The sequence below is a fragment of the Buceros rhinoceros genome, unplaced genomic scaffold, assembly GCF_000710305.1.
Source record: "Buceros rhinoceros silvestris isolate BGI_N320 unplaced genomic scaffold, ASM71030v1 scaffold19653, whole genome shotgun sequence".
Lineage (NCBI taxonomy): Eukaryota > Metazoa > Chordata > Aves > Bucerotiformes > Bucerotidae > Buceros > Buceros rhinoceros.
The window spans coordinates 1-27425 of NW_010403280.1; the positions used below are offsets into that span (position 1 = coordinate 1).

At 41.4% G+C, this 27425-nt stretch overlaps 1 protein-coding gene across 1 annotated transcript in view; it reads left to right on the top strand.

Annotated features, from left to right (window-relative positions):
• Positions 1–119: 119 nt before the first annotated feature.
• The window catches only part of ATG7 (autophagy related 7), a gene marked incomplete at both ends in the record, with an annotated part of 30447 nt that continues 3141 nt past the window's right edge, over positions 120–27425 (top strand). The window contains 10 exons of the mRNA XM_010132966.1: positions 120–208; positions 781–902; positions 1728–1818; positions 3353–3497; positions 4127–4285; positions 8501–8695; positions 12163–12366; positions 12616–12731; positions 13445–13520; positions 15267–15347. Of these exons, the coding sequence (XP_010131268.1) occupies positions 120–208; positions 781–902; positions 1728–1818; positions 3353–3497; positions 4127–4285; positions 8501–8695; positions 12163–12366; positions 12616–12731; positions 13445–13520; positions 15267–15347 (1278 nt within the window). The remainder of the gene's footprint in view (positions 209–780; positions 903–1727; positions 1819–3352; positions 3498–4126; positions 4286–8500; positions 8696–12162; positions 12367–12615; positions 12732–13444; positions 13521–15266; positions 15348–27425) is intronic.

Here is a 27425-nt window from a genome sequence, read left to right on the forward strand (position 1 = left end):
GGGGGGGGCCGGGCCTCCTCTGTCCAGCCATGTTCCATTAAAATGCCTGATATCTCTTCCCGTGACCTGAGTATCACCGTGCATAGACAACTTCTCCTTCAGAGCGACTCTGTTTGCAGGTGACCGTTGGTGTTTATGATCCGTGCAATTTATCCCACTACCCAGGATGGCCACTGCGAAATTTCCTGATCCTGGCAGCCCACAAATGGTATCCATTTTATTTTTTTCCAGAAAGGTTATTTATTGGTTGATATCAAATTAGGCATCTTTGCCCTCATGGTACTTACTCGTATCACCCGCCTGAGGTTTAACTTTTAACCTGGTTATGACTCGCCTCCAGTGATTCTGATTTTGTGAATCATTCTGGTTTATATTTCTGTACGTCACAAGTTGCTGATAGTCCTAATCCTCCCATGCATGGGCCTGGAAATATGTGCTTCAGACCCTGCCAGTAACCTTGCTTTCACATCTTTAAATTTTAAAGTATTCTGTGATTTTGTATAATTAATTAGTGCCAAGGAATAGTAGACTTGTATTTTGAAAATCAGACACTCTCAGGTCTTCTTACAGCGTACCTTCTTGAATTTTTTTATTGTACAGAAGCTGGGAAGACAGGATGTAGTTTTACACTCTGGTATTTGGGGAAAAAAAAGTATTATTTAAAGTAGGAAAATCATTCAGGTTGCTGTGTAATGAAGTTGCATTTTCCTAGTTTTGTCTCTTACGTTTTATTGCAAAGCACACGGCTGCATGTCTGTCTCTCTCTCTTTGAAACGGCAGGGGCAGCGTTCTCCAGTCAGTTGAAGTGCTCTGCTTCAGAGACAGGACCATGCAAGGGGTGAGAGACATAACCCACAGCATCATCTTTGAAATAAAACTTCCAAAGGGAGCCCTCGGCCCAGGTAATCCATTTAAATTAAAAAAAAAAAAAAAAAAACTTTCCCATTTTTTTCTCCTTCCTCCATCAATGTGAAGATGGAAAAAAGAAATTAATGCTGCTAAATCATTGCTTTTGCCAAGTTATTTCAAATGGATTTTAAATTGTTTGAATTCCTGTTAAATGTCTGTAAAGGAAATAGTTCTTTCTCCAAAAGAGAAAGAAGAGAGCATATTCTCCCTTAATTTTTTCCTCCTTAAACTGTGTTCCTAATTTCAAAGAGTCCTCCTGGTGTCATGTGAAATCCAAAACCCAGGCAATGAGCCTCTGTTTCCCTTGTTGTATTTGAACACAGTCCCTCAGATAGAAAACATGCATGTGGTAGTGAATTTGTGCTACAAACTTGCTGGGTGTCTCTGAAAGGGAGGAAGCCTGCTGCAGGGTGGAATGGTTTCTTCAGTCCCGTGGTGAGGTAGGCAGCTGTGTTTTAAAGCAATAAACTTGTCTTAGAACATAACCTCGAACTTAATTTCTGTGTACAGGACAGTATCACAAAATTTCTCTACCTCAGTCAAGAAGTTCCGAATGCTTCACACATCGTCATTGTGAATGGTTTAATTATTACATAATCAGGATATATAGTTCTCCCATCCCTGGGATCTAGGGGACGTGAAGAGATGATGGAACTTGACAAAATGTACTGACTTTGGAACATAACCGTCTGTTTGACATTAAAGATGCAAGGGCTCGATGAGGCGTGATGCCCTCCAACAAAATTCCTTTTTTCTGTCATGTAAAGACTTCATTCTTACTTTCCCTCTTCTTTTTTTCTTTTTAATATGTCAAACAGATTGTCCAAAAGCTGTTGGATGGGAGAAGAACCAAAAGGGAGGCATGGGTCCAAGGATGGTGAATCTCAGCGAATGCATGGATCCGAAAAGGCTTGTTTATTATCTTTTAAATTTCAGTAGCTTGCTTTACTTAGGCTTAAGCAATAACAAGTGGCAATGTGAAATGCCAGAGCCGTTAGGTAAGAATATACAGTCACACACAGACCGGATGTTGTTTGACAGCCCTGTTGGAGGTGAGGACCTTTACAGAGCGGAGGGCTCTGCCTGCAGCAGAAGCGTTTGCAGTTTGTGACTACGATGCACCGCAGGAGTGTGGTGACCTAATGATTTAGAGTAACAGATTTTACCTACCAGGCTAAGCCATTTTTATCTTGCAATTGTGGCAATTCACAACATGTTCACGGATGTTAGAGAAGCTTCATCTGAGGTCTCGTAATTCTTGAGGTAAATGTACATTGGCCTTCTTAACTTGTATGGATGTTCACTTCTGTTAATGCCCACAGAAGCTGCTGGTGATATACCAGCCTTGGCAATTGTGATCTTAAATCCTCGTTGAACAAATGATTTACTGCAAAAGTTACGTTTATGGTGTAGAAGGGAATGAGACGGTCAGGAATCTGAGGACGGGGGTGACCTGGCGAGAGTTTTAACACACTGTGTTCTGATGAACACAAAATTCTGTCACTAGGTTCAGCATGGTTTTCCTATATCATTTTCCTTCTAAAACTTCCACAAAGAACTGACCGCATTCTTTAGGGGGCAGGTGTAATATTTCATTTGAAGAGAGATGTAACTGGGTACAGGAGACCGTTAATTTGAAAAAGGAGAAGTAGTTTATGGACAAATGTGTCTGGTCTGTGTCTTATCACTTAGCTTAACAGGATTCCTGGCTGTTTTTATTTTTATGCTTGCATCAATTCTGTTGAAAAAACTTTGGTTTTGGATCGTTACCTTTCTCAGAAGCCCTTGTTCCAATTCCTAAGGAAATATGTGGCTGTAGTAGATGTTTCCAGCCGTCCAGAGGGGCAGCTGACACCTCCTCTGTGTATCCTACCTTTGGAAAGAGAACACTTTCCTTGTGAAATTCTGTGGTTAATAACTGTTGTGCAGATGTCTACAAATGCCTTGTTTTAGACTTCTGCTTTACCAGCTATCTTCCCTCTCTCGTTTCAGGAGTGATTTTAAGCAGTGCAGTCACAGCTCTGACCAGAATGTTGATTAATGGTGTTTGGCCAACATGCTGGTTACAAGAGGAGGTTCCAAGGGGATTGGATCAATGTCTCTGTGTTTATATAGAATGACTTTTGCATTTTTGCATGTTTTTCCTGTGTGTCTCAGCTTGGCAGAATGGTTAAAATTTCATGGTTAGGACCCTTAAAAACATACTGCATGTGTCACAAGCCAACAAACAGCATTAAAAGAGTTCTTCCTGATCTTTTTGCCATGCACATTATTAGGTGGAATTATGCTTGAGGGCTTTGCTTTTTATATTACTTGTATGTTGAATTGTTATTTCTCTCCTTTGAAAAAAGTATTGGACTTCTCCAGCTGAAATAAAAGTAATTGCGTTGTTGGGGAAACACAAGAACATTCAGAATGTGTTGCTATTTATTTCATGGTATAGGTTAGCGGAATCGTCAGTGGATCTTAATTTGAAGTTGATGTGCTGGCGGCTGGTGCCTACTCTTGATTTGGAAAAAATAGTGTCTGCCAAGTGTCTGCTGCTGGGAGCTGGTACTCTGGGTTGTAGTGTTGCAAGGACCTTGATGGTAAGTCCTGAGTTGATCTGAAAATAATCTGCTGTTTCTTGTAAATCCTGTATAATTTTATTTATGTATTTTTTAACAGCTGCTGTGGCACGTAAGAGAAAAGTTGTATTCCTCTGCGTTACATTACACTGAATTCATGTTAGCCGATACTGTAAATCTCAGGGAAGAACTATGATCTGTAGCCAATGGAAATAACTTGAAGTTCTGCTAACAGTAGAATAGTAGATAGTTCTCTCACTTAGCAGAAAAGGGATTTGTTTTGAATTTATGTAAAACCAGGTTGAACAAGAAACTCTGGAACAAATTAACGAGCTAATAAGATCAAATTCACAGTGCAGCACTTGAAGTAACTGTGCTGATACTCACTTTCAGGGATCTTTTCCACATGCCGGTGAATTCGGGATGTTTGAGGGATTGCTGTTTAAATGATATATTTGGACAGACCACATTTTCTGTTCTCTTATTTCAGTGCAAGTACAAGACTGTTGCTGTGAATAGCTTCAAAAGCTTTTGTAGCTCAATCTTTCTTGAAAAATTGGATAAAACTCTTCTTGAGTATCTGGCATTACTCAAAAGTATATGGCTAAGCCCATTGCACTTATCATGACTGAAATTTCTTTCTTGTGTAGGGCTGGGGTGTGAGGAAGATCACCTTTGTGGACAATGCAAAGATCTCCTACTCCAACCCAGTGCGACAGTCGCTGTATGAGTTTGAAGACTGTCTTAGCGGGGGGAAGCCTAAGGCACTTGCAGCAGCAGACAGGCTACAGAAAATCTTCCCAGGAGTGGTAAGATCAGCATTTAAAATGGGTTAATACATCCCTTGGAAGAGAACCAGCAGCTTGAAATAACTAGTCCAAGTTCTAGTAATGAAGCGTTATTATGAGCAGGAAAAGTACTGCACGGGTGTGATGTTGGTTACTGACAAATCTATATGTATTTTACTTCAAGTGCTCTGTGCCTATTAAACTTCATTGAGACAACAAATATTTGTAATAACGAAATATAATTAATGATCATCTAAACCACTGATAGTGAAGTGAAATCTTTTGCTGTCTAGTATGTCCTACAGAACGTTCGGTATTGGCTGCTTTTCATACTCTGTTTTCCCACTCTGCTCTAAACGTGGGTTTAGACACATTAGTTGTCTGTTCTGGGAGCAGAGGGTCTGGAAGGAATTGATGTATAATTGGGGTTTCTTATTAAGTTTTATACCCTAAATCTGCAGTCTTATTTAAGTTGATTTTCTACACTGGAGGCAAATAACTTATCTTTAGCTTCTAGAAAAGAGAAGTACAGCCTGGAGAAGATGTCAGTGTTGACCTTTGACCAAAGTACTCTTCTTTTTCGGAGCCCGGTGGTAATAACTTGCTATCAAAATGAAGTAGTTGAAAGGGAACAAAAGGGAACAAAAGACAAGAATAATTTTTTATATTGTTTTAGAAGCTTTATGATGAAAGACCCACCAATAGCTCGCTCCGTGCTATTGTTCTGGTTGTGTCTATGTTGATCCTGTTATTTCTGAAATCAGTATTGGTACTAAATCGTAATTCAATGAATATTTGTGTGTCAAAATATGATCCCCAGTATGAAAAAATTCAAAATGTTTCACTTCCAGAACTTCTGGTAAGTAAATCAGAGGAGACTGTGAACATTCCTAGAACTTCATCTAACCTTGCAGCACTGTAGTGTAACCGGTTCAGTGGTGATGTTCATTTACTTACAGAAATATTAAATAGTAGAACAAGCACTGAAAAGAAAGTGTCTGTGCAGTGTCACACAGGGCACCAACAGGATGCTACTGAGGATTTGTGTCACGTGGTTGCTCACTTTTTAAACTTGAAGAAACCCAAACAGGAATATTAAGAAAGAAGGAGGACTTCAGAAGAGAGAAAAGCTGTTTGTGGGATCCTGAATGATACAGTTTAGCACATAGAGATAAAGATCAAAAGTTAATGTTAGGAGTTTTCTTGTTAAAAATCACCAAGAAAGCAAAAGACCAGGCTGTGCTACCGCATCTTGAGATTGTGATGAGGTTTAAGAAAAAGAAGTTAAATGTAACGTGCAGAAGAGCTTCCAGCAATAAGGGAGAACCAGTAACAATGTTCTAGGGAGCCTGTGTCTGTCAGCATTAGGACATTTGATATTCATTTTCCCGTTCAGTAATAGCATAGACAGTGTGCAACCCACGCTGCAGGTAAGGAGTTTTTCCTCTCCTATGCGCCTCGGATGTTCTGCATCTGCCACTGTTGTCTTAGCACATTGTCCCTGTCCGTGTTACCCATCCTCTGTTGTTTCCTCGTGCCGTGGGTGGGTCAGGGCTGGTCACCCTGCAGTGGTACTCAAACCTGGTGTTATCACTTTATGGCCTTGCACAGATCCTCTGCACCCTTAGGACAGAGTGTTTCTAAGATTTTTTTGGTGAAACTCATTTCTGCAGCAGAATTTGTGGAGAAGAGTTATCATGTTTGACTGTACGTCCAGAGAAACAACATCCTAGGACTAACAAAAATTAACAGGGCTTGCCAGTAAAAACTCTGGTCCAAACAGTGAACATCTGGCTGGCAGCCTGCAGGGGTGGTGAGGTTTAAGCAGCGGGCCAAGCCCGTGGACTGACATTAAGTCTTCCATTAGCCTGTGTGAAGTCCTAGTGCTTTGGGAGGGTCTGGACTGAAGCTGCTGTAGCTGGAGGTTTTGCTAGCCTGGGTGACATTGCTGGGCTTCTGGAAGGGAGCTGCCTCTGTGACTGCAGGCTGCACTTGCAGCCTAATTTCCTTCCTGTGCTTTCAAAGGGGGTAGTATTTTGCACACAAAATGCAGTTTCTCCTGGTTGCTTTGAAATGCTTGACTGCCCTCTGTGAATTCTTTATTTTTTTAATTTTACATCCTTTCTAGTTGGAAGAGTAACCACCTCATCATTGCAAATGAAACGAGAAGGAATGCTTTGGCGAGGAGCTTTGATTTGTTTTATTCTGCTTCTAAGATGATCATTAGCTGTAGCTTAGAGCTTTGTAATAAAAGAGAAGAGAGGACTCAAACAGCAGAATTTACGGATTGATTCACAGCCTGTCCTTACAAGTAGGTAATGCACAGAGTCACTCCTATAGCTGCTGTGGCATTTCACTTCATTGCCTCTTAAACAATCATCTCCTGAAGGATTCAGGCACAGAACTCCACTGTCTTCAGTGTTTGCTCATCCTTTGTACTACAGTGCGTGGGGGGCACTTCTTGTAGGTATCTCCCATAAAACAAGTTAATGATGGCAGCGTCACATGTCTTAATTTTCCGTGTACCTGCCCATGCATTTGGTCAGGTTTAATGTCTCAAGCACAGGTATCTTCTAAGTGATCTGAGCCATGGTTTAACAGAAAACGCAGGAAGTTAATAGAAATCTGAATAAAAATGAGAGAGGAGTTTATGGTAGCACCGCAAATCGCAACATTTCAGTCTTTGCTTAAAAAAAGTGCATTATCTTTTCTGATTTTGGACATACAGTCCCTTTTCTTTTAATAAGTACACGATTCTAATACTTTCTGGGATGGTAACCAAATCGTATTTTGTTGTGGTAATTTGAAGACATTTTAAATCTTTTATGAAGTATAAAGATTCTGGCCTTAAAACTTGAGCCTTTTTGTGAACAGCCAAGCGAAAGTCTTTGTCATGCAGAGCCACCCTGCGATTTTGGAAGTCTGTGGAGTGGTGAGATCTGCCTTTGGTGATACATGCACATTTACTCCATCTTACAGTATGCGTGTGACTGGTGTTCTTTCTCCAAGGCACAGTTACTCAAATAAAACTGAAGCTATTGAAGCTGCTAGACTCATGTATTCCTACAGCTATAGTCACTTGAGAGAGGTTTTTTCTGAATTCTGGAGAGGTTTTAGTGTTTTACAAGCCGTGTTACTCTATTCCCCTGCAGCTAGTGTCCAACTTACTTGCTTATTTGTTGATTTTAATTTTTTTTAACAAAAATGGACATTCTACATCACTGTCAGTGTCAGTTATATTTATCTAAGAAATCAACACGTGTCTGCAGCACAGGAGCTTGATGAGTTATCCGTAAATGCGTTAGTCATATACAGCATGGATTAAGCTTTGTGTTCCTGTCACAGCCTTTTGGAAGAGATAATGTCAGTGAAGGTAAAACCTGCTCCAGTAAAAAGTCTGTGCTGGTGATGGAGGACTCTCCTCACTTGGACTCTACCTTGGAGGTGGGAGGCAGGGGTGAGGAAAAAATGCATCCTTTGGCATGGTTATTGCAGATATTACCACAATTTACTTCCCCAAGCTGCTCTGTGTGTCTATTTTTTAACCTCAGACATATTTATGAAGTTCAGAACTTATACTCTACCATTCTGGTTCTTTGTCTCACCTGGATTAGCGAGTTGTGCATGTCGTTGGTCTGTACAAAAGCACGTTCCACCAACCTTCCTTCCTTCTCTTCCCATGTAATTTATGTTTGGTTCATCTGGCTTTTAAATTTTGGCTTTTGAATTGGTAGTTGCTTACAGCACAGCAACAAGCAAGGAGGCCTTGGCCAGGCCTGTGCCTCTGTTCCACGGAGGAAGGGTCTGTTCTTCTCAATGGCAGATGGCTGACAGACTGTGTTAACGTGTTTCCCAATGAGTGAGTTAATTGTTTGCATTGTGTACGTGCTGATTTGGCTCTTTAGCCATTTTCTACTGAAGATGCTTTGCCCAAATACGGTGTTGGAGGAGACGTGTTTCTGCCGTAGGAACAAGCTCTTTCAGCATCTGCATGGTGCGAGCCTCCAGACATCGAAGCGCTGCAGGAACAGGTCTCAGAAGTGATTTTCTTCTGTATCAAGTTCACATATGGCTGGTTGAATTACATGAAAATCATTCGAGGCTGTTGTTCTCAAAGAATTCAAAACAAAGAGGAGAATGAGTGATACTTTGCATCTCTCTTAATACAGTTTGTTTCTTGACTCTATGCCATCACAAGGTTGTCTGTTCAATAGGTTGTTTTCTGTCTCCATCCAGAGTTCAGAAGGCTACAACATGAGCATCCCCATGCCAGGCCACCCAGTGAATTTTTCAGAAGTAACAATGGCGCAGGCTCGGAAGGATGTGGCTAAACTTGAAGAGCTTATTGATGCTCATGATGTTGTTTTCCTGCTAATGGACACTCGAGAGAGTCGATGGCTTCCTGCTGTCATTGCAGCCAGCAAGAGGAAGGTATGGTACCATGTACTTATCCCTGTGTGTCAGCTCTTGCCTGTCAACCAGCTATGTATACCTGAAAGATACCTGTGATTGTGTGGTTTCTCTTTTTCTGTAGCAGATTCTTATTTTCGGTAGCCTCAAAGGTTCTGTCTAGGGCAAAAAAATAATGTTGGAAAGAGGAAACAGAAACTTGTATCACTGAGTGATACAGTTTGAAAGAGAACTCTGGCAGTGATCTGGTTCAACTCCCTGTTCAAAATCAGGCCAACTTACAGCATGTTGCTCAGTGTCTTGGTGATGCCCAAAAGATCCGGACTAGACAAGGGTACGTATTTCATAGTAACCCTAAGAGAAATGATTTCATAGTGAGGACTAAAGACATTACTGTAATGACTGATAGGGGCTGTGAATCATAGAAACTTGTCTGAAAGCCCGTTTGAAAATACATCTCAAAAGTGGAAAATTAGAAAGTGGATCCTGAACTGAAAAATATGCCGACACTTTTTTGGTTAAACTTAACTTCAGTTTTTTCCTCATTGCTTTATTGGAAAACACTGTTGTGCTGAGCCAATGCATCTGCCCGGGACTACTCGGGTAGTTTTGAATGTATTTCTGTAGCTTAAGAGTCTTATCCTCCTGTCACAGGCAAAGAAAAAGGAAGGGAGAGGGCTGTGGTATATGAAATTCAGAGCTGAGTTCTCTTAGGAAAAAAAATAGTGTCTGAAGCTTTATATTCTGTGTATGAGATCAGGAAGGCTGTACGTAGAAGTGCTTAGGTCATTAAAATGTCCATTGTGGTCATGTGAACCAGGCTGAGAAATCAAACATCAGCTTAACACAATCTTTCCAGGAGAGTGACAAAAGCACGTGAGGAGGAGAGTTTGAGCCTTTTTTTTCCTGTTCTACAAGTCTTACTGTGAGGATTAGATGTGAAGGAGAGAGCCTTTACCCAAGTGTGAATGTTGAAGACAGTGTGGCCTCCAGCCTTTGCCTGTGAAAGAAGACTCGAAATCACAGAGGATTCGGGAAGCAGCACCTCTCTCCTAATTAACCAGTGTTGGAAATGTGGTTCTGCTGAAGAATCCGACTAAATTATCCTGAGCAGTTGCTTCCTTTGCTATCGTGATGCAGACTTCAGTAAAAGAGTGTTTCATTAATTTCATTAATTCATTTAAGAATTGTGCAGTTAAATTGCTCAGTTAAAATAGCACACAATCAGAAAGTGCAAGTATTAAGGTTTTACCCGGGAGCTTACGCACAGTGCCCATCCTGTGTGATCCATGGCAGAGGGGGAAGGTGTCCGAAGCCGTTTACTGAGCTGTGAACTGAACACGAGTGGAAAACAACACCTGTGTGACGAGCTGAGTCAATAGAGTTATTCGATCTTCGATTTTTGTGTTTCCTGACTTTTGTGACTTTTCAGCTATGACTCTTCCAAGTATGTTCCCCGTTCTCCTGAAGTTTATGTTCATCTGAACTTAACTAAATTTCCTCTGCACCCGCTTTGTAAGCAGATTTTTCCAAGTCAAACAGTTCTTGTTTTTTTGAAGCCAAGGTCTTAAATTATTTTCTTTTCTTTCCTTCTTTCCTTATTTTAAATAGATTTTTGATCCTGAGCAGTAGGCTGGTTTGTCTTTGTAGCTGGGATGGTCTTCCCTTTGCCAGTAAACTACACTACCAGTGAAAAGATCAGTGTGTCCCTGGAGTGGCCTTCCCTGGAGCGTGGCTTTAGGAGTAACTGAGTGTGTGTAACTTGCTAACTTCATCAGCTCATCCTTACTCCTACAGCCTTTTCTGCAGGTCGCACCCGTGGTCTTTCAGCAGTTCTTTAGCTGTGTGAAAACAGCACAGAAATGACATAAAGAGCAGGCTGACAACACTGGGGACTGGAAGGTACCAGCCTTCTCTCTGGTGGGTGGGCTGGGTGGTAGTTGTAAGCAGTGTGTGCACTGTCCTTTCTTTTGTTCTCTGATACTCAGTGGCTTAGTGCCTGACTGCACCACAGGGGTTTCCTTTTCATAAGATCACTGTGATGTGAGGAGGTGGAACTCTCTGTCACCAAACAAGCACAGCACTGAAATCTCGAGGTGTCCAGACTTAATCGGTCAGTATCTGCTTTCCAGCATACTTCCTGTTGATAAACGTTTAATAAGAGCTGTGCTTCAGGGGTGAGATTGTGTGTCAGCTGCAAACGTGAGGTACCGCTGCGCTCCAGACCCCCAGGTCTCCAAAAGGTGCACAGGAAATGATAACCTGTGTGACATTCTCTAAGGGGTACGTGGGTAGAAGGAAGAGTTGCTTTCCCTTGTAATCCTTCGGTTGCTTTGATGATCTTTGATGTTCCTGGAGTCCTTCCTGCCAAAACAAATATCTTAGACAAGCATAAATCTCAAATGTGGAGATGGCTAATTCTTGACAGCTTCCCTCCAGGTCCCTCCTTCAAATGATTCCTGGCTGTAGGAAAGAAAAATAACAAACTGCTGTACTAGAATTTCTATCGAAAATATCTGTATCTGACACGATGTAATACTTCTGACCTGGCCACAGTCATTGTTTGGGATTTATGACTTCTTGGTCATAATGGATCAGCTTCAGATGGCTCTAAGCACTTGTCACAAACTGAAGAGAAAGGGGAAGATGATGACAGAGTAATTGTGTACCACAGCTGCTTGTGCTCCCTGTGGGACTAACCAGATGCATGTGAAGACCATGAGTAATCACTAATTGCTTTCCTCGCTGAGCAGAGATTTTTTTGGGTAACAGACTTGGCGTACATTGCTTTGTCATACATGAGCGTGTAATGGGTTGTATTTCAGACCACATGTAGAATTCCAAATGACATGAGAACTTGTTATTGGCAGCTGCTGTTGTACTTCAACAGCACTTGGAGTGTCTCAGCACTGGGGGAATATGAATGGACAGAATGTGCAGCAAACTTGAAAATAAATTCCTAGCTGGAACCAAAATAAGATTTTCCAGCATCAGTCCTATTCGTTTTATGGATTTGGATGTGTGGATGGTAGTTCCTATCAGTGCTTAGCGCTTCAGTACCTGTAGTGGGACACTGAACGTTAGTTGGGGTGAATCTGGCTTCAGCACAACACATTTACAGAGTTTCTCTTCCCTTTCTTTTTTTCCCTCAGCAAGTGTGCATGGGTTGGTGTAACAATTAGAGGGAGTTGTGAATTGGTATCGAATTTCCCTGAAACATACAGAGAAATGTGATGGTTTGTGGATTTCTGAAACAGGCTTCCAGCTGGTTGTGTGTTTTCTAAATGCTTGACAACTGGAATTCTGCACCTATCAGAAAATCTCTTGCTGATGGTTCGGATGATAGATCTGCAGTTAATAGGTTTTTTGTCCCTCTACAGCATGTGGGATGTTTTTGACATTTACAGTGAATGAAACCTTGAGGCATTTTTTTTCCCCTCCCCTTTTGGCTCACTTAAAATCTGTTGTTCTCTCCTCATTGTTCACAGTTGGTCATCAACGCTGCGCTGGGATTTGACACATTTGTTGTTATGAGACACGGACTGAAGAAACCAAAACAGCAAGAATGTGGTGATTCATGTTTCAACAACGCCTCTGGTGCATCCGATCTTCTGGGATCCTCGCTCTTTTCAAATATCCCTGGCTATAAACTGGGCTGCTACTTCTGCAATGATGTTGTGGCACCAGGGGATGTGAGTAGAACCTTATGCAAGTGGGGATTATTTATCTCTGTTGTTGCAACTTGAATTTTTATTTCCTTTAAATGGTGTTTCGTAAAGGGATTTGGTTTATATTGATGTACGCAGGGTTAAGAAATGGCTCAGCTTATATTTGGAGGATGAAAGAAATTAATAGCATGGAACAGAAGATGTTTTGACTAGTAGAGCAACTGGTTACCCTTGAGTTAGTTTTTTCTCTCCTTTAGAGTTGTCTGTCTTTAGTCCACCAGGGATCGGACGTTGGATCAGCAGTGCACGGTCAGTCGGCCTGGGTTAGCCATGGTAGCTGGAGCGCTTGCAGTGGAGTTAATGGTTTCTGTGTTACAGCATCCAGAAGGGTGAGTCATTTCTGGGCTGGGGATCAAAAGGTGTTCTCTGAGAAATAAGATTTATTTAATAGAATCTTTTGGGAGAAGGAAGAGGAAGTACACATGAAGCAGGGCAATTCCGTAAGGTGCAATGTATGGCTCATATCTACTGTACTAGTGTAATTTAACAGCGCTTGAGAACTGGTTCATCAAATCTTAAGTTTTTATCTTGCAAACTGGCGGTTTTCTCTCTTTTTGAGTATAAAAGTAGAAAAGTACTGGGAATATAAAAATACTGAGAAGAAGAAAGTATTCCTGTTAGTGGATCTTGGCATTCCTTTGCTCCAGAGGGTGCTGGAGCATAATGAGGAGCTATCATAGCTACATATGTCACCTGAAGGGCTTCAAGATAAGCCAAGTGTTGCAGAATCTTATGTAAAGTAAAGTGGGTTTGATAGAGAAATTACTTTGAAATTTAGGCTTGTTTTCTGCCTTTAAAATCCGTGAAAGAAGTAGTGAGTTAGGAGTTGGACAGCAGTATGTTACTAATCTCTGAGACTGATTCCGAAAAGGGGTTTTTATATTCCCATGCTGCATCTCAGTTACTCTGGAACAGGCTTTCCAGATAGATTCCTTTCCAGATGCTAAACCATAAGCCTTAACAAAACGTCTCGAAGCTCACTGGAAATTTTGACTGTTGGGTATTTGCCTTGTTCTAATTTTCCTTCCTGGGTTTTTGGCAGTGGGTATGCTGTGGCCAGCAGTAGTGATGACAGAATGAATGAGCCGCCTACTTCTCTTGGACTTGTTCCTCATCAGGTAAATAAGTGGTGAGCTAGCTGAGAACTGGTACAAGGCAAATCTCTCAGGCTTCGCCTCCTTAACAAAAACATACTGACTGCTGGTTCTGTTCCCCGAAGGACTGGCTCACCATGTTTGTTAAAAAAAATAAAAATAAGAAAATAAGCCATCGCACAGGCCATGGTAGTTGTGTTCCTGGTGTGGTGTCTGTCCTGCTTGCGGACGCACGATTCCTGCCACCTGCTGAGCAGGAATTTGTTTGGAGCTGGCAGCATGTGAATAAGGCAACTCCTGACTTCTCTGTTCCCTGTCAGAGCTGACAACAGGAGCATTTAAAAAGTGAACAAAAGTAACTTTGAAATCCCTTCTGACTTTAGAGGAAAAAAAATTGAATCCAGCCAACTCACAGCTATTGTAGTTCTCCAAAGTATTAATGTATTTCTGGTGCAAAACAGCAGCCCTCATTCTTCTGCTGGATGTGTTAAGGATGCTGTTCTTCAAGTTGCTGGACAGAGCTGTTGTTATCTGTTACACTGATACCTTCCTTCAGAAAACTGCCTGCTGATCTGTGATCAACTTGATAACCTTTAGTTAACCCTTTAGAAAAATAATGATCTCACAGTTTGTGTCTTTCCTGATGGTGAGAATGGTAACGGTCCAGTCAGTCAGCTCTGATTTGTTTTAGCTCCTTGTATGATTTTAATCACATTATTGTTCTGTTTGAGGCTCTCCTTTGAGGTATGATCCATTTCAAATATGGACTTTAATCAGAAAACTTGAATTACGACTTCTGTCAGCCCTGTATCTGTTTTCGCACTTACATTTAGTGACTGTCATGAGTGTCATCTCTATTGAGATGTTCTAACACAAATATAACTTCAACTATAAAATGAAAATAGATAATCTTTCAAATATTGTGACATCTAATCCTTTTCCAAATGGCTGGTTTCTCTTAGCAGTCACCCATGAAACCAGCTCAGCGAGTGCAGCATTCTCTGCAGGGGTCTAGAATTAACTGTTTGTTTCTGGGGTGGTTTTTATGGTGGTCTTTGTTTGGTTAACTCACTTTGGTGGAAGAAGATGACCAGTAATTCATTAATGGAGGAGTCCTCAGTCATAAATGAACTGAATTTATTTCAGGGAAGTGTCTTGGAGTTCCTAGGATAAGAAATACAAAGCAATGCAGTATCAGACAGACTCAATTATCTGGGTTTCCTTTCTTTTCCTGGGAGTGGGTTTTGTTCAAAGACTGTGGTTTTTGGGTTCTAACGTTATACCCACTTTGGTGTTTCTGCAAAAACTCCGCAGTGCTGATACTGTTTAAATTGCGATTATCTTCCTATGCCATTTCAACTGCATTAGGTGTGTGTATCATGTTAATGACACTGTTTAGGAATGCACCACAGTTCAGATTACATGGTACAGACATGGCGAGGGGAAAATGCATTTAACTGGTTATGCCATGACTTCTTATTTTTGATTGAACTTTGCAGTCAGAAAAGTCAAACTGCAGGTGGTGCTGTGCCTCTGTTCGTGTTTAGTGTTGCTTTGAGATAGTTGTGCCATTATTTGTATATAGAAACCCACTAGTATACACCGAGTGTGGATTTACTACAGGCGGTACAGGAGTCACAATATGACTCTGGTCACAGCTGTTCTTTGTCTTTTCATTGAATGAAGATGTCCAGTTCATGTGGAGTTTGGAAAATGCTTTTTGTCATTTTTAAAATAGTATTGTCCTTTTTTTTTTTTTTTGTCTTCCAGATCCGTGGATTTTTATCAAGATTTGATAATGTTCTTCCAGTCAGCCTGGCCTTTGATAAGTGTACAGCCTGCTCAGCCAAAGTGAGTCTGAGTTTCTCCACTTTGTAAGTACAGAATGGTCTTGCTCTAGGGCAGCCTTGGGGTGCCGAGGACTGCTTGGTATTCGGTGTTTTCTCTTACTTCCTTAGGGCTTGGAATCTGTGTCCTCACTTCAGCTAAAGTTCCTTTGCCCTCATGCCCTTCTTTTTTAGTGATTTTCCAAATTTCTTTGGCATCACCTATTAGCGTGCCGTCTCCACAGCAATATTCCGGTCAGCCACAGAAGCAGAGCAGAGATTAGGCCGACACATTTCTGAAAAGTTTGTCTCATAAATACTGTCGTTATCTTTTAGCTTTGTAGGAAGGAGTAAAATTGGTATCATTTTTAGTTGCTTGAGAAATTATTTCCGATGTCCGATGAATAAATACATCTTTTTAGCTTTCTTCAGCTCAGTATATGCAAAGTTCTCTCAATTTCCATTTCACGATACCAAACCGACACGTAAAGAACACTTCAGGAAAAAAATGACTTCCATAACATTTCTCTATTGAAAACTGTTTCCTTTAGATGCTGGTGTTGACAGTCCTGAGTCATCTCATAGACTTGGAGTTGTTGCTTGGCTCAGAGCTGTGTCTCTGCTGGACACCAGGGCAGCCCACTCATGTGCCTGCGTGAGGCCTCCTCGTCAGCCGTGGGTTGTTTTCCTGAGCTGTGGCCTTGAAAAGTTTTCCTGGCAATTCCTCTCTGGCCATGCAGTGCAAGTTCAAGAAGTTTTGACTAGGATGTCTTGCTATGAGGATAGAGAGGGTTTTGTTCATGATTTGGACTGCTCGGGAGTGCCGTTAGTTAGTTCACGTCTATGTACCTGAGACTTACAGCAAGTTCTTCCTGTTCTTGTCACTTCCTTTGTCCCGTTTTCAAACTGCAATCAAAAACTCTTGAGGCGCTAGAATTTTTTTTGAAGACTTGCACGATTTCTTCTTCTACAGTATTGCTTTTATTTCTTTAGGCCATCCGGGTACATTTGACAAGTTTTGAAGGACTGTTAAGGTCCATTTTCTCCTCAAAAGTTGAAGCACTAAACTTAAACCTGCTGTTATTTTTTGAAACATTTATCTACCCTCTTGAACAGCTGAATGCTCAGCAGTAGCTAAAACTCCGTGATGGTGGAGCCTGAGAAGTTAAACTGCTAGAATAAACTTTCTTACTCTTTTTTGTTGTTGTTTTTTGTCTTTTTTTTCTTTTTATCTCTGAGCCAGTTTTTACATACTGATATGTAAAAACAATAAAAACATACATCGATGGAGATAAAATTGATACCTGCATTTAATTCTTGTTAGTAAATCATTTCCTCTTGGAGGTCATTTTAAGAGAGCCCTGTTTGACATAAACAGACTTGATGATTTAATAAAAACTGCCTTGGATTTTAGCAGCTGGACTATTCCCAGAGAGATCACTTTTCATGTGGTTTGGGGATTGGGTTTCTGCTGTGCTGAAAAGGTTGCTTCATTGGCACACATATTTCCTTACAGTAGAAACACAGCATTTGTTTACTTTGCTAACTTTCTATTTATTAGCATAAGAGTATGTCACCCCCTATTATCTGGAAATCTGATGCTAATACTTTGAAACGACAAATCCAATTACAAGTTAATTGTAGTCTGTGTGTTGGTGTTTGGGGTTTGTTTTGTTTAATGCAGTGATTTAGCATGATTTCATCCTGCTCTCTGTCAGACCTACTGTACATTCAAACTTCCAGCAGAGGAGAGAAGTGGCTTTTCTGATACAATCGAGTTTGCTGGTGGCTCATTCATTTTCTTGTTCCCTGTGTCAGCATTCTTTTTCTGGAGCTCTTGTCACTCTGTAACTCCTAAAACATAAAACTGATGAATTAGAAATTTGAAAACCATTCCAGGACATTGTTAAGCTATCCAGTACAGCTGGGAGACTTTGGAGAAGCTGCTGATGGTCTGCATGTTCAGAGATGAGATTCCATTTCATTTTGTCTCACAGTCATGGTTTTGAAGCCGGAGAGACCAGACATCCAAGCAGCCAGCTATTCCTTACCCAGAACTGTCCTAGCCAGGCTGCGTGCCAGAGAAGCTTCCCACAGGCAATTGTTCAGGAATTTGGGGGTGGTCGCAGCAGGAAACCAATCTATTTTTATTCTGGGCCAAATCTTCCTTGTATGATTTCCCCCTCTGTCTTATTCTGGTTCTGCAGAAGCATGTGCTGGAATGGAAAGTATCCCTTGTCGGAGTGCACGGCGCTGCGCTGCCAGTCGAGGAATAGGTCTAAGGAGCAGCGTAAGCTCCTCTGGTGCACTTCCTCTTCCATGTCCAACTTGTTCTTCTGAGAAGGGAGAAGTCAGAATTCTTTAGTATCGATATTTATTTGTAATAACTGCTTTACTTCTTCCTTACTGCGCTAATTGAGCTGCCCACCCTGTTGGGAGCAAATTGAGCGTATTTTCTCATGACGTTATGGTGAGAAGCATTATGATCGTGTAGAAAAGTCGAGTGGTCCTGATCCTGTACTACCTGATCCTTGCAGGCAACTGGCTAAAGCCTCGAAACACTAGTCTTAAAATACACATCTTCCTTAATGAAAAACTGCTAGTGTTCATATTTTAATGAGGGTAATGAAAATTTTCCTGTTATTGCTCCTCCCATCTCCTTGTGCATCATGGAATGAACCAGGAGAGCTCACAGATTCAGAGTTTGATGTCAGAAAATGTTATTGCTGCTAACCACCTTGGGTACGCAGACGCCTACTCTGTTTTTACGTGTAGCTCACAGATCCTCCCAAGGTGAGGTTATTGTCCTCGTGCTAGAAAGCTAGCCGATTTTCCTTAAAGATCGATCTCTCCTTCCCTTACTAAAATTGTTCTGATGTGTGATTATCTCCACCATCAAATTCAAAAGACAAAAAAAGTCATATCTCTACTGATTTTCAAGTTCTGTGTCAACTTTCTCTTCAGTATGCAGAAAAATGGAGCTTCTTAAGTGTTTTTTTTTTAGCCACTGAGTAATTTTACTGCTTTTGAAGGGGTAGACACTGTGGTCAAGGCTGGTGTTCTAGGCACTGTGTTACAATTTCTGTTTGCAGTCAAGATCTTTCCCTGCCCTTGCAGATGTTTTCCCTTCTTTTACATCTCAGGAATGCATTAAACACTTTTGCAGTGACATTTACTGAGTGCCTGTGTTGCTTGAGTTATTTATGTAGAACTCTATCATCAGGTAGACATAACAAGGCTTTTATCGTTCTCACCTGCTCACTGCTTTGCCTGCCTTTCAACTTCAGGTGGTTCCGATTGGTTATGACAGTAACCTGCACTATTCAGTAATTTACGGAGATTTTTTCAGTTGAAATAGTTTTAATTTGGTTCCAGCAAGACCCTTCATATTTCCCCAGCTGCACTAAGAAAAGACTTTCCTATTCCCTTTCTCCCAGTAACAGCGTATTGTACGAACTCTCAGTGAAGCTTTCGTTAATCTTTTTACGTTATATATTTCTCCATTCCAGGGATGCGTTGATGTGAAGTAGAGATGTCTAAATCACAGGGTAAAAAAAGCCTTGGTCTTTCCTGTACTAAAAAAAAGCCAAGTCTTGCACAGCTTGCAGAAACGATGGAGGAAATGGGGAGAAATGTTTGTCTTTCAGGAATGAACACTGCAAAAATTTAAAAGAGCCTTTACAGAGAGTTATTTCTGTAGCTGGGTTGTAGCATCAAGGCTGTATAATTGAGTCCGTTCAGAACGTTCCCTGTTCCCTGAATTGACATGTATTGGGTAGAGTGGAATTCTTAATATTGGGTAGATTTCATTCAGACCTGAAGAGTGCATCATTAATACACCTAAGCGTATTTTCAGGTGGCTTTATGATAAGTGACTTCCAGGAGCTCATCACTGTTTTTTCCCCTCTTTGAAAAAACGTCATTTTAACTGGGGTAGCAAGAGGCAGGATTATTTTGGCCATAACTTTTGAAATCTTGCACAGTCTTTACTCTCTGGATATAGATTTCAATTCTCTCCCTGAATTTAAAATAATAGATATCCTCTAAATTAGTCACAGTGAGGATGGTTTTACTGTTGGTTCCTTGAGAGATGCACATTCATGAAAATAATGTCTGGTCTCACTATTTCAAAAATACGGATTTTTTTATTATAGAATCAACAACATCTAATGTAGATCATGCCAAGTAAAAGGATACTAATGGAATAAAGCTGTGGTGTGCGGTAAGAATGCCACATCGCGCACTAAGAAATGATGACCATGGTATGTGACCATTTTGATGGAACTTTGTTCCCTTAGAGGAGAGCAAAGGCAATTAAGAACCCCAGAAATCTTAAAAGTAACGTTAACTTCAAACATTGCCCTGTTTTGTGAGCAGGGGAAAGGGTGTGGAGTCAGCAGGTGATTCAGCTGGTGCGCTGGAGAATGTGGGGAGCTGTCTATACAGACAGGATAGTTGATAACTGGAAAATGGAAGTTAACAGCACTGACATCTAATAAGGTGGGGGAGAGCTCGTTGTCTCTGTCCTACAGCTGACAAAACCCATGGTGTTAGTGAAGTTTTGTAGTTCAGAGGAGAAGTTACGTCTTGTCACTCCTTGCTTAGTCCGTCATGATGAGTGGAACCATCACAGCTAATGCTGTGTGGAGGCAGCGATGCCAAATAAACCGCCTTGCATCACACCTCCACAGCAAAGGTCGATGCCAGAAGGAACACAGGGAAGGACAGAACACGTTTATGTTCAATCCTAAATTGTACCATTGTTAATGTGTTCATCTGGGTTAAGAATTGATGAGGTTTATAAAAAAACAAAAATTCAGTTTGTGTCTTGTGAGACTACACCACCCACCCAAATATTTTCACAAGGGTGAGGATTTGTTTTGCATCCAGGTCTCAGAGAGGAGGCTGCGTTTTCCAAATGCCTGACTTCAGGGTAAGTCAATCTCAGCCTCACAGCAGCCAGCAGCTGGATGTGCAGGGTCAAAATATTTGTTTGGAGTGTGGGTCTTGGCAACTGTAGTTAAAAGTTGAGAACTGGAAGTTTGTGTCTTTCATGTTTTGCTGAGCAGAACCAGTTTTCGTTGCCCAGCCCCTTATCCTAACATGATTGTCCTTATTCTGGCCAACCCATTTGTCTTCATCGTGTAAGACGACTTCTTCCTGGATGGCAGATGCGACCGTTAGTTGTCTTGGGGAGTTTAAATACAACTTGGCATAGAAAACATGTTTAAGTAACAAAGTAAACCAGCATTCCTCCCCAGATCATTATGGTTTGGGGTCTTGTCTTCATGGCACAAGGGAGCTGACGGTCAAGGTTTACTGCAGAGGGGTTTAGGGGCCACTCTTTGCTGCTGTGTTCTTTTGTTCCCTCTTCCTTTTGCTGCAGAAAATCAGCAATTCTGTTGTTGTTACTTTTGGTTTCAGAATAGCAATGCTGCCAGAGTAAGAATCCCTTTCTAGTAATAAGTAACACACATTTGCCCTTCAGAGGAGAAAAAAAATGATTTCATTATTCCGTATTTTTTTTATTTGGTGAATTTCTTAAGTGTTTCCTGATGTTGAAGTGAAATAGCATGTTGATTTATGCCGATGTGGCAGCGTACCATACTGGATAGGAGAATCAAAGCCATGTCACAGCGAACCCCGGACTCGGGTCCAGGAACCAGCTGCTGTGACCGACTGGCCCATGGTATTGACTGGTTTGCTTGTCTCCAAGTTAAGTAGCATTAAAAGAAGAAAAAATATCTTCCAGAAATGGTTCAGTGACCTTAAATAGATGTAAGATATTATTCTCAGTAGCTGTGAGAGAATGGTTTGTGAGGTCCATCTTAAATAGAAATCTGTATTATCTGAACTAAAAGAAGAACCCAAATTAATTGAGGTCTTTAAGTGAAAATACTCATAATATAGTTATGAACAAGGAGTAAAATGATGTTTCCCATTTTTGTGTTTAACTAACTTTGAAATACTCTTTTTAAGGGGAAGAAAAAAACCTGCCATTGTTAAAAACAATTGATTCAGATTTCTGACAGGTCATATTTCTGTTGCATTTAAATTACATTCTGTAGGTCTTAGAGTTTTTGGGGGGTGGTTTTTCAGTATTTCTTCTTCCTCCAATTCAGTTCCATTTTAACTACAGTTCTGTAGGTTTCTGTCTGGAGCTCAGAAGGTCAGTTGTTCATTTTGCTGGGTATGAGTAATTTGTGATTGTTCTTTCTTATTCCATAAGGCTTTGGCATTCTGACAGCCTAATGCCCTTTGTTACCTTAGTTATTGTTTGGTGATTCCAAGGATTCAGTGCACGTTTATCAGAGAAAATACAGACACAGTATGTTTTTCATCTGCTATTTCTGCCTAGAATTTTTATTTGTAAGCTGGGGATCACTTTAAGTTAAAAAAATGTCCCCATGTTCCTGGCTGGAACATGTATGATTCTTTAATATTAGTGGCTATTAAGGTCGTTCAATATGTGGACTTACTTAGTGCAATAAGTGAGACAAAATACTCTGTCCATCAGTCATGGGCAAGCAGTTCTAAGTGTCAATTTTTAGAGTGTATATTAGAAAAACTTGAACTAATTTGAAAAATTGGCAGAGATCCCTAAAGGTTCAAGCCTAAACCACATGAACGAAGGTTTTCAGGCATACGAGGTTATGGGCCAAAGTTTAGCACTGATAATTCCGACAGACAAGTCCGTCAGATTTACACAGTGCGGGGCCGAGGGCATTGGACAATTTCGGCTGTAATTCTCCCTCTGCTTATTAGAAAGTGATGCCAACGAGCACCAGTGAAAGACTGGAACTCCATCCGTGTTTCTCTTCTAGAGTCAGGTCTTGTAACCGTTGCCTCATGGGATTGGGCGATGATGTGAGAGTGTTTATTTTTTTCCCCTAATCTTTATGCAAGCAGAACTTGCTTTGTTCTATTTGAATTATACTGAAATGGTAGATTGTAATGTTACAATGTTTACTTGTATTTGAATTATATTTTTAATCTCACGAGGTTAAATGGATGGGTATTGCATCTGTCCCAGATTTTTTTTTTTTTTAAATACCATATTTTAAGCTTTTTCTTGTATGCTTTTCTGCATCCTTCTCAGTGCAGACAGGAGACAGTCTATTTTCTTTTGTTAAGCTAACACATCATCAGCCTCTCTTCTTTGGGCAGCTGTTCTTTTGTCTGCGTGTGCCCATGTAGGCATTTCTGAACAGTTTAAGTTTAACCTTTATTCCATTATTCCATGTTCTTATAGGGTTACCTGTATCTGTCTCTTTGCTGAAGTGCTTCTGTTTTCTTTGCAGTTGGAAAAAAAGTGAAGGAAATTGAATTTAAAAAGATAGTAAAGTAACTGAAACTGCTGAAATCCAGTAAATCCGTGTAGGTTTGCTGCAAATGCTGTTGTTCCTCCAGTGCTGTTTTGCATAGGTATTGTAGCACGTCCAGCGGGGAGAATCCTCTGCTCTGAAACAGGCTACAAAATGTGGACTTTTAAATAGAGACCTGGGTTTGGGCACTACTGAGCAGCTGCAGTGTCTGTGTGAGGTCGCGGTAGTTTTGGGTGCTCAGTGTCTGTCAAGTCATGCATTGCTGCTGAGCTGCTGATGATGCGGCAGAGCTAGCTGGACTAAAGGGCTTCACGTGCAGTACCCGGTCATTCCTGTTTGCTCAGGTCAACCTGCTGAGGATGGAGCGCGATCCAGTCTTTATAGAACCCCATGATACAGACAGCCGAAACCATATTCAGCATAAGACAGTTGCTTTTCTGTGAGAAGAATAATTTTCCTAGGTGTTTGGGGAAGTGCCCTTGCTTCACTCCCAGCTTCAAGGACTGTCTGTGGAAAATGGATGCCGTCTCTGGACTGTTTCTTCAAGGCAAAAATAAGAATTGTGCTATAGATGCCTGTCCCTGGATATGGGTAAAAACCAGATTATCCAGCCACAACAGGTCAATAACATGAGATATAACTAGGCTTTCGGCAGTGACTAATGCCAGTATGAACTGGAGCCAAAAAATGTAAGTGCTGATGAGCTAATCAGCGTAAATTTTGGACAGGAAACAGGAAAGGAATAAGTAAAGTTGTAAATATGTGTCTAGTGTAAAACGTGGAGTGAGCAAGAGATGACTGTTAGGTGACTGAAGGATATACCCCTGCATTAAAAGAGGTCAGAACAGATGATCTCATGATACTGTCTACTTAAACTCTTCTGTTCCTCTATTCTCAGTCTCTAGAATGGAGATGTCGACTTTCATCTACTCACCTTCTTTATCCCTTTTTTTTCACGTCTATTACTAATGCTTTCAGGCAGGGAGTGCCTTAAACTTGTCCTATAGAACGTCCTTGTAGTGACTATAATTGGAAAATGCCATTGTGTTGAATGTATTTGAGAAATATTTTAGAAAGGAAAGAGTAGCTAAAATAGAAATCCTTGCTGTTTGGTCTGTATGGGCTCCTAGTCTATGGATTCATAGCAGGAAAGATGGTTATGTGTAGATACAACAGGTGAGGGTTGTTCCAGAGAAACGCAGAAGGCGTTCCCGAGAACTTAATGTTGGTGAGACCGTGCTTAAGCTGACATCTCCCGAGTTTATAAGAATTCTTCATTCCTCCATTTCATCATTCAAAAGAAGAAACCGCAAAGTCCTAGTCTGAAAAAAAATCTTGCTGAGCCCTTTCAGGGCCTCCTGGGAGGTTAATAGTCCATTTTCTGCCCATGGCAATGCAAAATCAGCGTAGGGAATAGCAACAGACAAAACACATTTGTGTCGCTGTGTTCCTTCTCTAAACAGCAATCTTCCTGAGATGAATTTTCAACACATTGTACTTGGATTAGTTCAGGGTTTGTACTGATTTGCTTTCATTTTGAATACTGATTATGGGAAGGAAAGGAGAAAATTGTCTGCAGAGGCTGTTATAATTATTTGGACATGAGCCAGAAATGATGCCATTTTTGCCTTGTGGTTTATAACCTTCCACTAAGTTCAGAATAGCCTTCTTCAGCATGCACCTGCATACAGCCTTCTCCAGAACTTTGCTCATGATCTTGGTCTTAAGACTTAACCCTGTGTAGACGCACCAGCGTATACGACCATCCATACACGTGTTTTAGGTAACGCTTGGAGTACTGTCGAAAAGTAGAGGGTCTTAAGAATCATCTTTGTGCTCAGGTAACATTGTCAGACTTTTCCATTCCAGTATTGAACTGAGTCCCTGAGAAATCATGACATGATCTTCAGAAAGGTTCAGTTTGATGTATTCTCTTTACTAGATGTATTACAGCATCACCTTACCAGGCTTTTCTTTGTGGCTTTTTAGGACCAAACGGCAATAAAAAATGAGAACGTTGTGAAAAGGCAAGAATTTAGAGCTGCAGATCCTGGAAGGCAGCCGGAATTATGGGGCTCACAACAAAGTTTTGAACAGAGGTGGTGCTGCCTGTGCCACTGCCTAGACCCAAGATCCCAAGGCTCACGAGCCTCATCTCACGCTCTCCTCGTTTAGGAGGGTTCTTCACAACATTCTGGTCTTTCACTGAACTTCCTCTTTGAGCAGCAGATACGCTGAGCCTTGGAGAGTTTAAGTGGCAGGACTTTGACGTGTCTTCCTTGTTTTCCAAGCAGCTGTTGAAACCGAAGTGTCTCTTTGCAGCACTCCAACGCTCACGGTAGTTTTCTGTCCCTCTGCACTGCCTGTCTTTGTGCCTTTTTTTTTGAGTGGAAAGTGTTTAAAGGCAGGAAGGGTGTAAAACTCAGCAACTGTCTTGTCGTGGAGGTGGGCTACCTGTACAAATTATGTAAGCAGTAAATCTGGTAGCCTTAATTTCTTATTTTATCTTTCCTGGAAAGTAAACAATGCTGTTTTGAGCTCTACAGATATGAACTACCTGGAAAACAAAAAGGCCGGAACAAATGGAAGTACTGGTGAGAAGTTTGACAATTGCATGACAGAAATGAGGCACAAAATAGGAGCCAATTTTAAATCAGGGATTGCGAATTTGGGGTTTTGTATTTTTACCTAACCAGGTAGTAACTTCTATGTTGTAAAGGAATCCTGGGCCTAGATTCTCTTTCTGAATGTCTTTGTACCCAGCAGCTGAGACGTCTTTGTGACGAGTGCCATTAGCAAGAATATAACACCAGGGCTGCACATCTGTTTCTCATTGCAAAACAAGTTCTTTCACTCTAACTCTCTGGGTTTTTTCCTGCTACCATGAGATTCAGGGGTTTTTTCCCTGCAGTAAACAGACAAGAATGAAGAGATTGCTCATGAAATGGGTTACCATGTGTCTGTTACACAAACGGCTCTAGCAGGACATTGGCCTGTCCCTGCTGTGATAACATGCACCCACACGTTATCACACGTTAGATGCGTTTGTTCTATGAAAGTGCCATGGTGTGAAACATCCCTTGTAGCTTTGGCTCTGCAAAACAGAAACTGGAACCGAGGTTATAGCATCAGCCAGCGAGGAGATGCCTGTGTGCCGGAGAGTGTGGCTTTGACCGACGTGAAATGCAAAAGCTTTCTGTCCCTCCTCCTACGCTCCGAGAAGGGACCTGCAAGGGACAAAAAGAGCAGAGTTCCATAATAACTGCGCGTTGCTCCAGTGTCCCTTGCTAGGCAGGAGGATTCCACCCTTCTAGTGCTTTCTGTTGCTGCTTTGCAGCTTTCTGTGCTTGAGAACATAAATCGCTACATCGTGATGTGCCACTGGATGGCTGGATAGTGACAGGGTTATTCCCAGAGAAAGTTCCCGAGGGCTGGTTCTAAATCTGCAGTCGCAGTGACTAATTTTGGATCAATAATAACAAATTTATAACATCTCTCAAGTGTTTTTCTCCTGCCGAGCAGTTATTCAGAATGATCACATTAGTACCAAGTACAGCATTAGCAGCAAAGAGAACTGGTAAGAGCTGAAAAAGTAAACTCCTGCCAGCCGTGGCCTTTGGGGTTCAACGGCAGGAAATTTCCTTGCCACACAGCAAGACACTGGGCACTTAGGACATCTGGAAACATTTTTTTAGGCTTATTTTGTACCCATTTGATGTGTGGACTGGCTTTACTCCTGATGACCTGCGGAGCGTTCCTCTGTGGTCCTCTGGTCTAGGAGTTCGAGTGTGATTTTGCCTCACCCTCTTTTCTTTTTGAGGTATGTTCAGTGGCTAGCGAACAAACATAGACCACGTTACATTCATCTGGGGACTGGTAGCTGTTCCTGAACTTGTGTAGTAAAGGGTGGTGTGGGAAGTTCATGGTGTTTATCCCTTTCGTGGCATTTATTACAAAGTTTTGTTTATCTGAATTAGGAAGCAAAGTCCTTGAAGGTGACAAAATGTTCTTTCAATTTTAATATGATAAAAGACACTTAATGGGAGGCTTCCTAGTCTCTTCCATGCTCATCACAATACAGAGGGCACTTGGCTTTAATAAAAACTCTTCCAGGTGATTCATCCAGAACTAATGCCAGACACTGTGGATGTCAGGGCAGTCATGCTGCCTGCTTGTGTGGGTGTGTAAGACTTTGTTTGGAGCATGGAAGGGTCAAGGGCATCTCTGGAAGAAACCAGGGGAGTTTACACTGAGCTCCCCGGCACACTGAGGCAATGTCCTTGTTGCAGAAGTGATACCTGGAAATTGTCGCTTGAGGCTTGAGTCAGGGCTCGTTGACGGTGAGGATCAAGGCGTTATTAGCTGAGTGACAAAGCCAGCCAGATGTGAAGGCCCTTGGATGGACTTTTGGTGTATAGGAAGGTTGCCCTTGGTTCCCTGCGCTGTTAATATTTGTGTATCCCAGGATAGTACGCATCTTTTAGCAATTTTTACCTCAGGGAGACACCAGAATACCCTACTGCTGTTGTCCCTGGTGTCCTTGATGTGCTGTGGTGTTATAGTTTGCTTGTGTATAGGTTGTATATCACTTAAACGCACCACGAGTGTGGATCTGACCTGCATCACTCAAGAGACATCTCGTAAGCTCTGTATCATTGTGGTTCCAACAAGTGAAAGCAACAGCAACACGTTTGCTCATGCTGCTAGCGCTGAAGATCACGTACAGGCAGGGCTGCGAATTCATCCAAGGTTACACGCTGATGTCTGTACACGGTGTT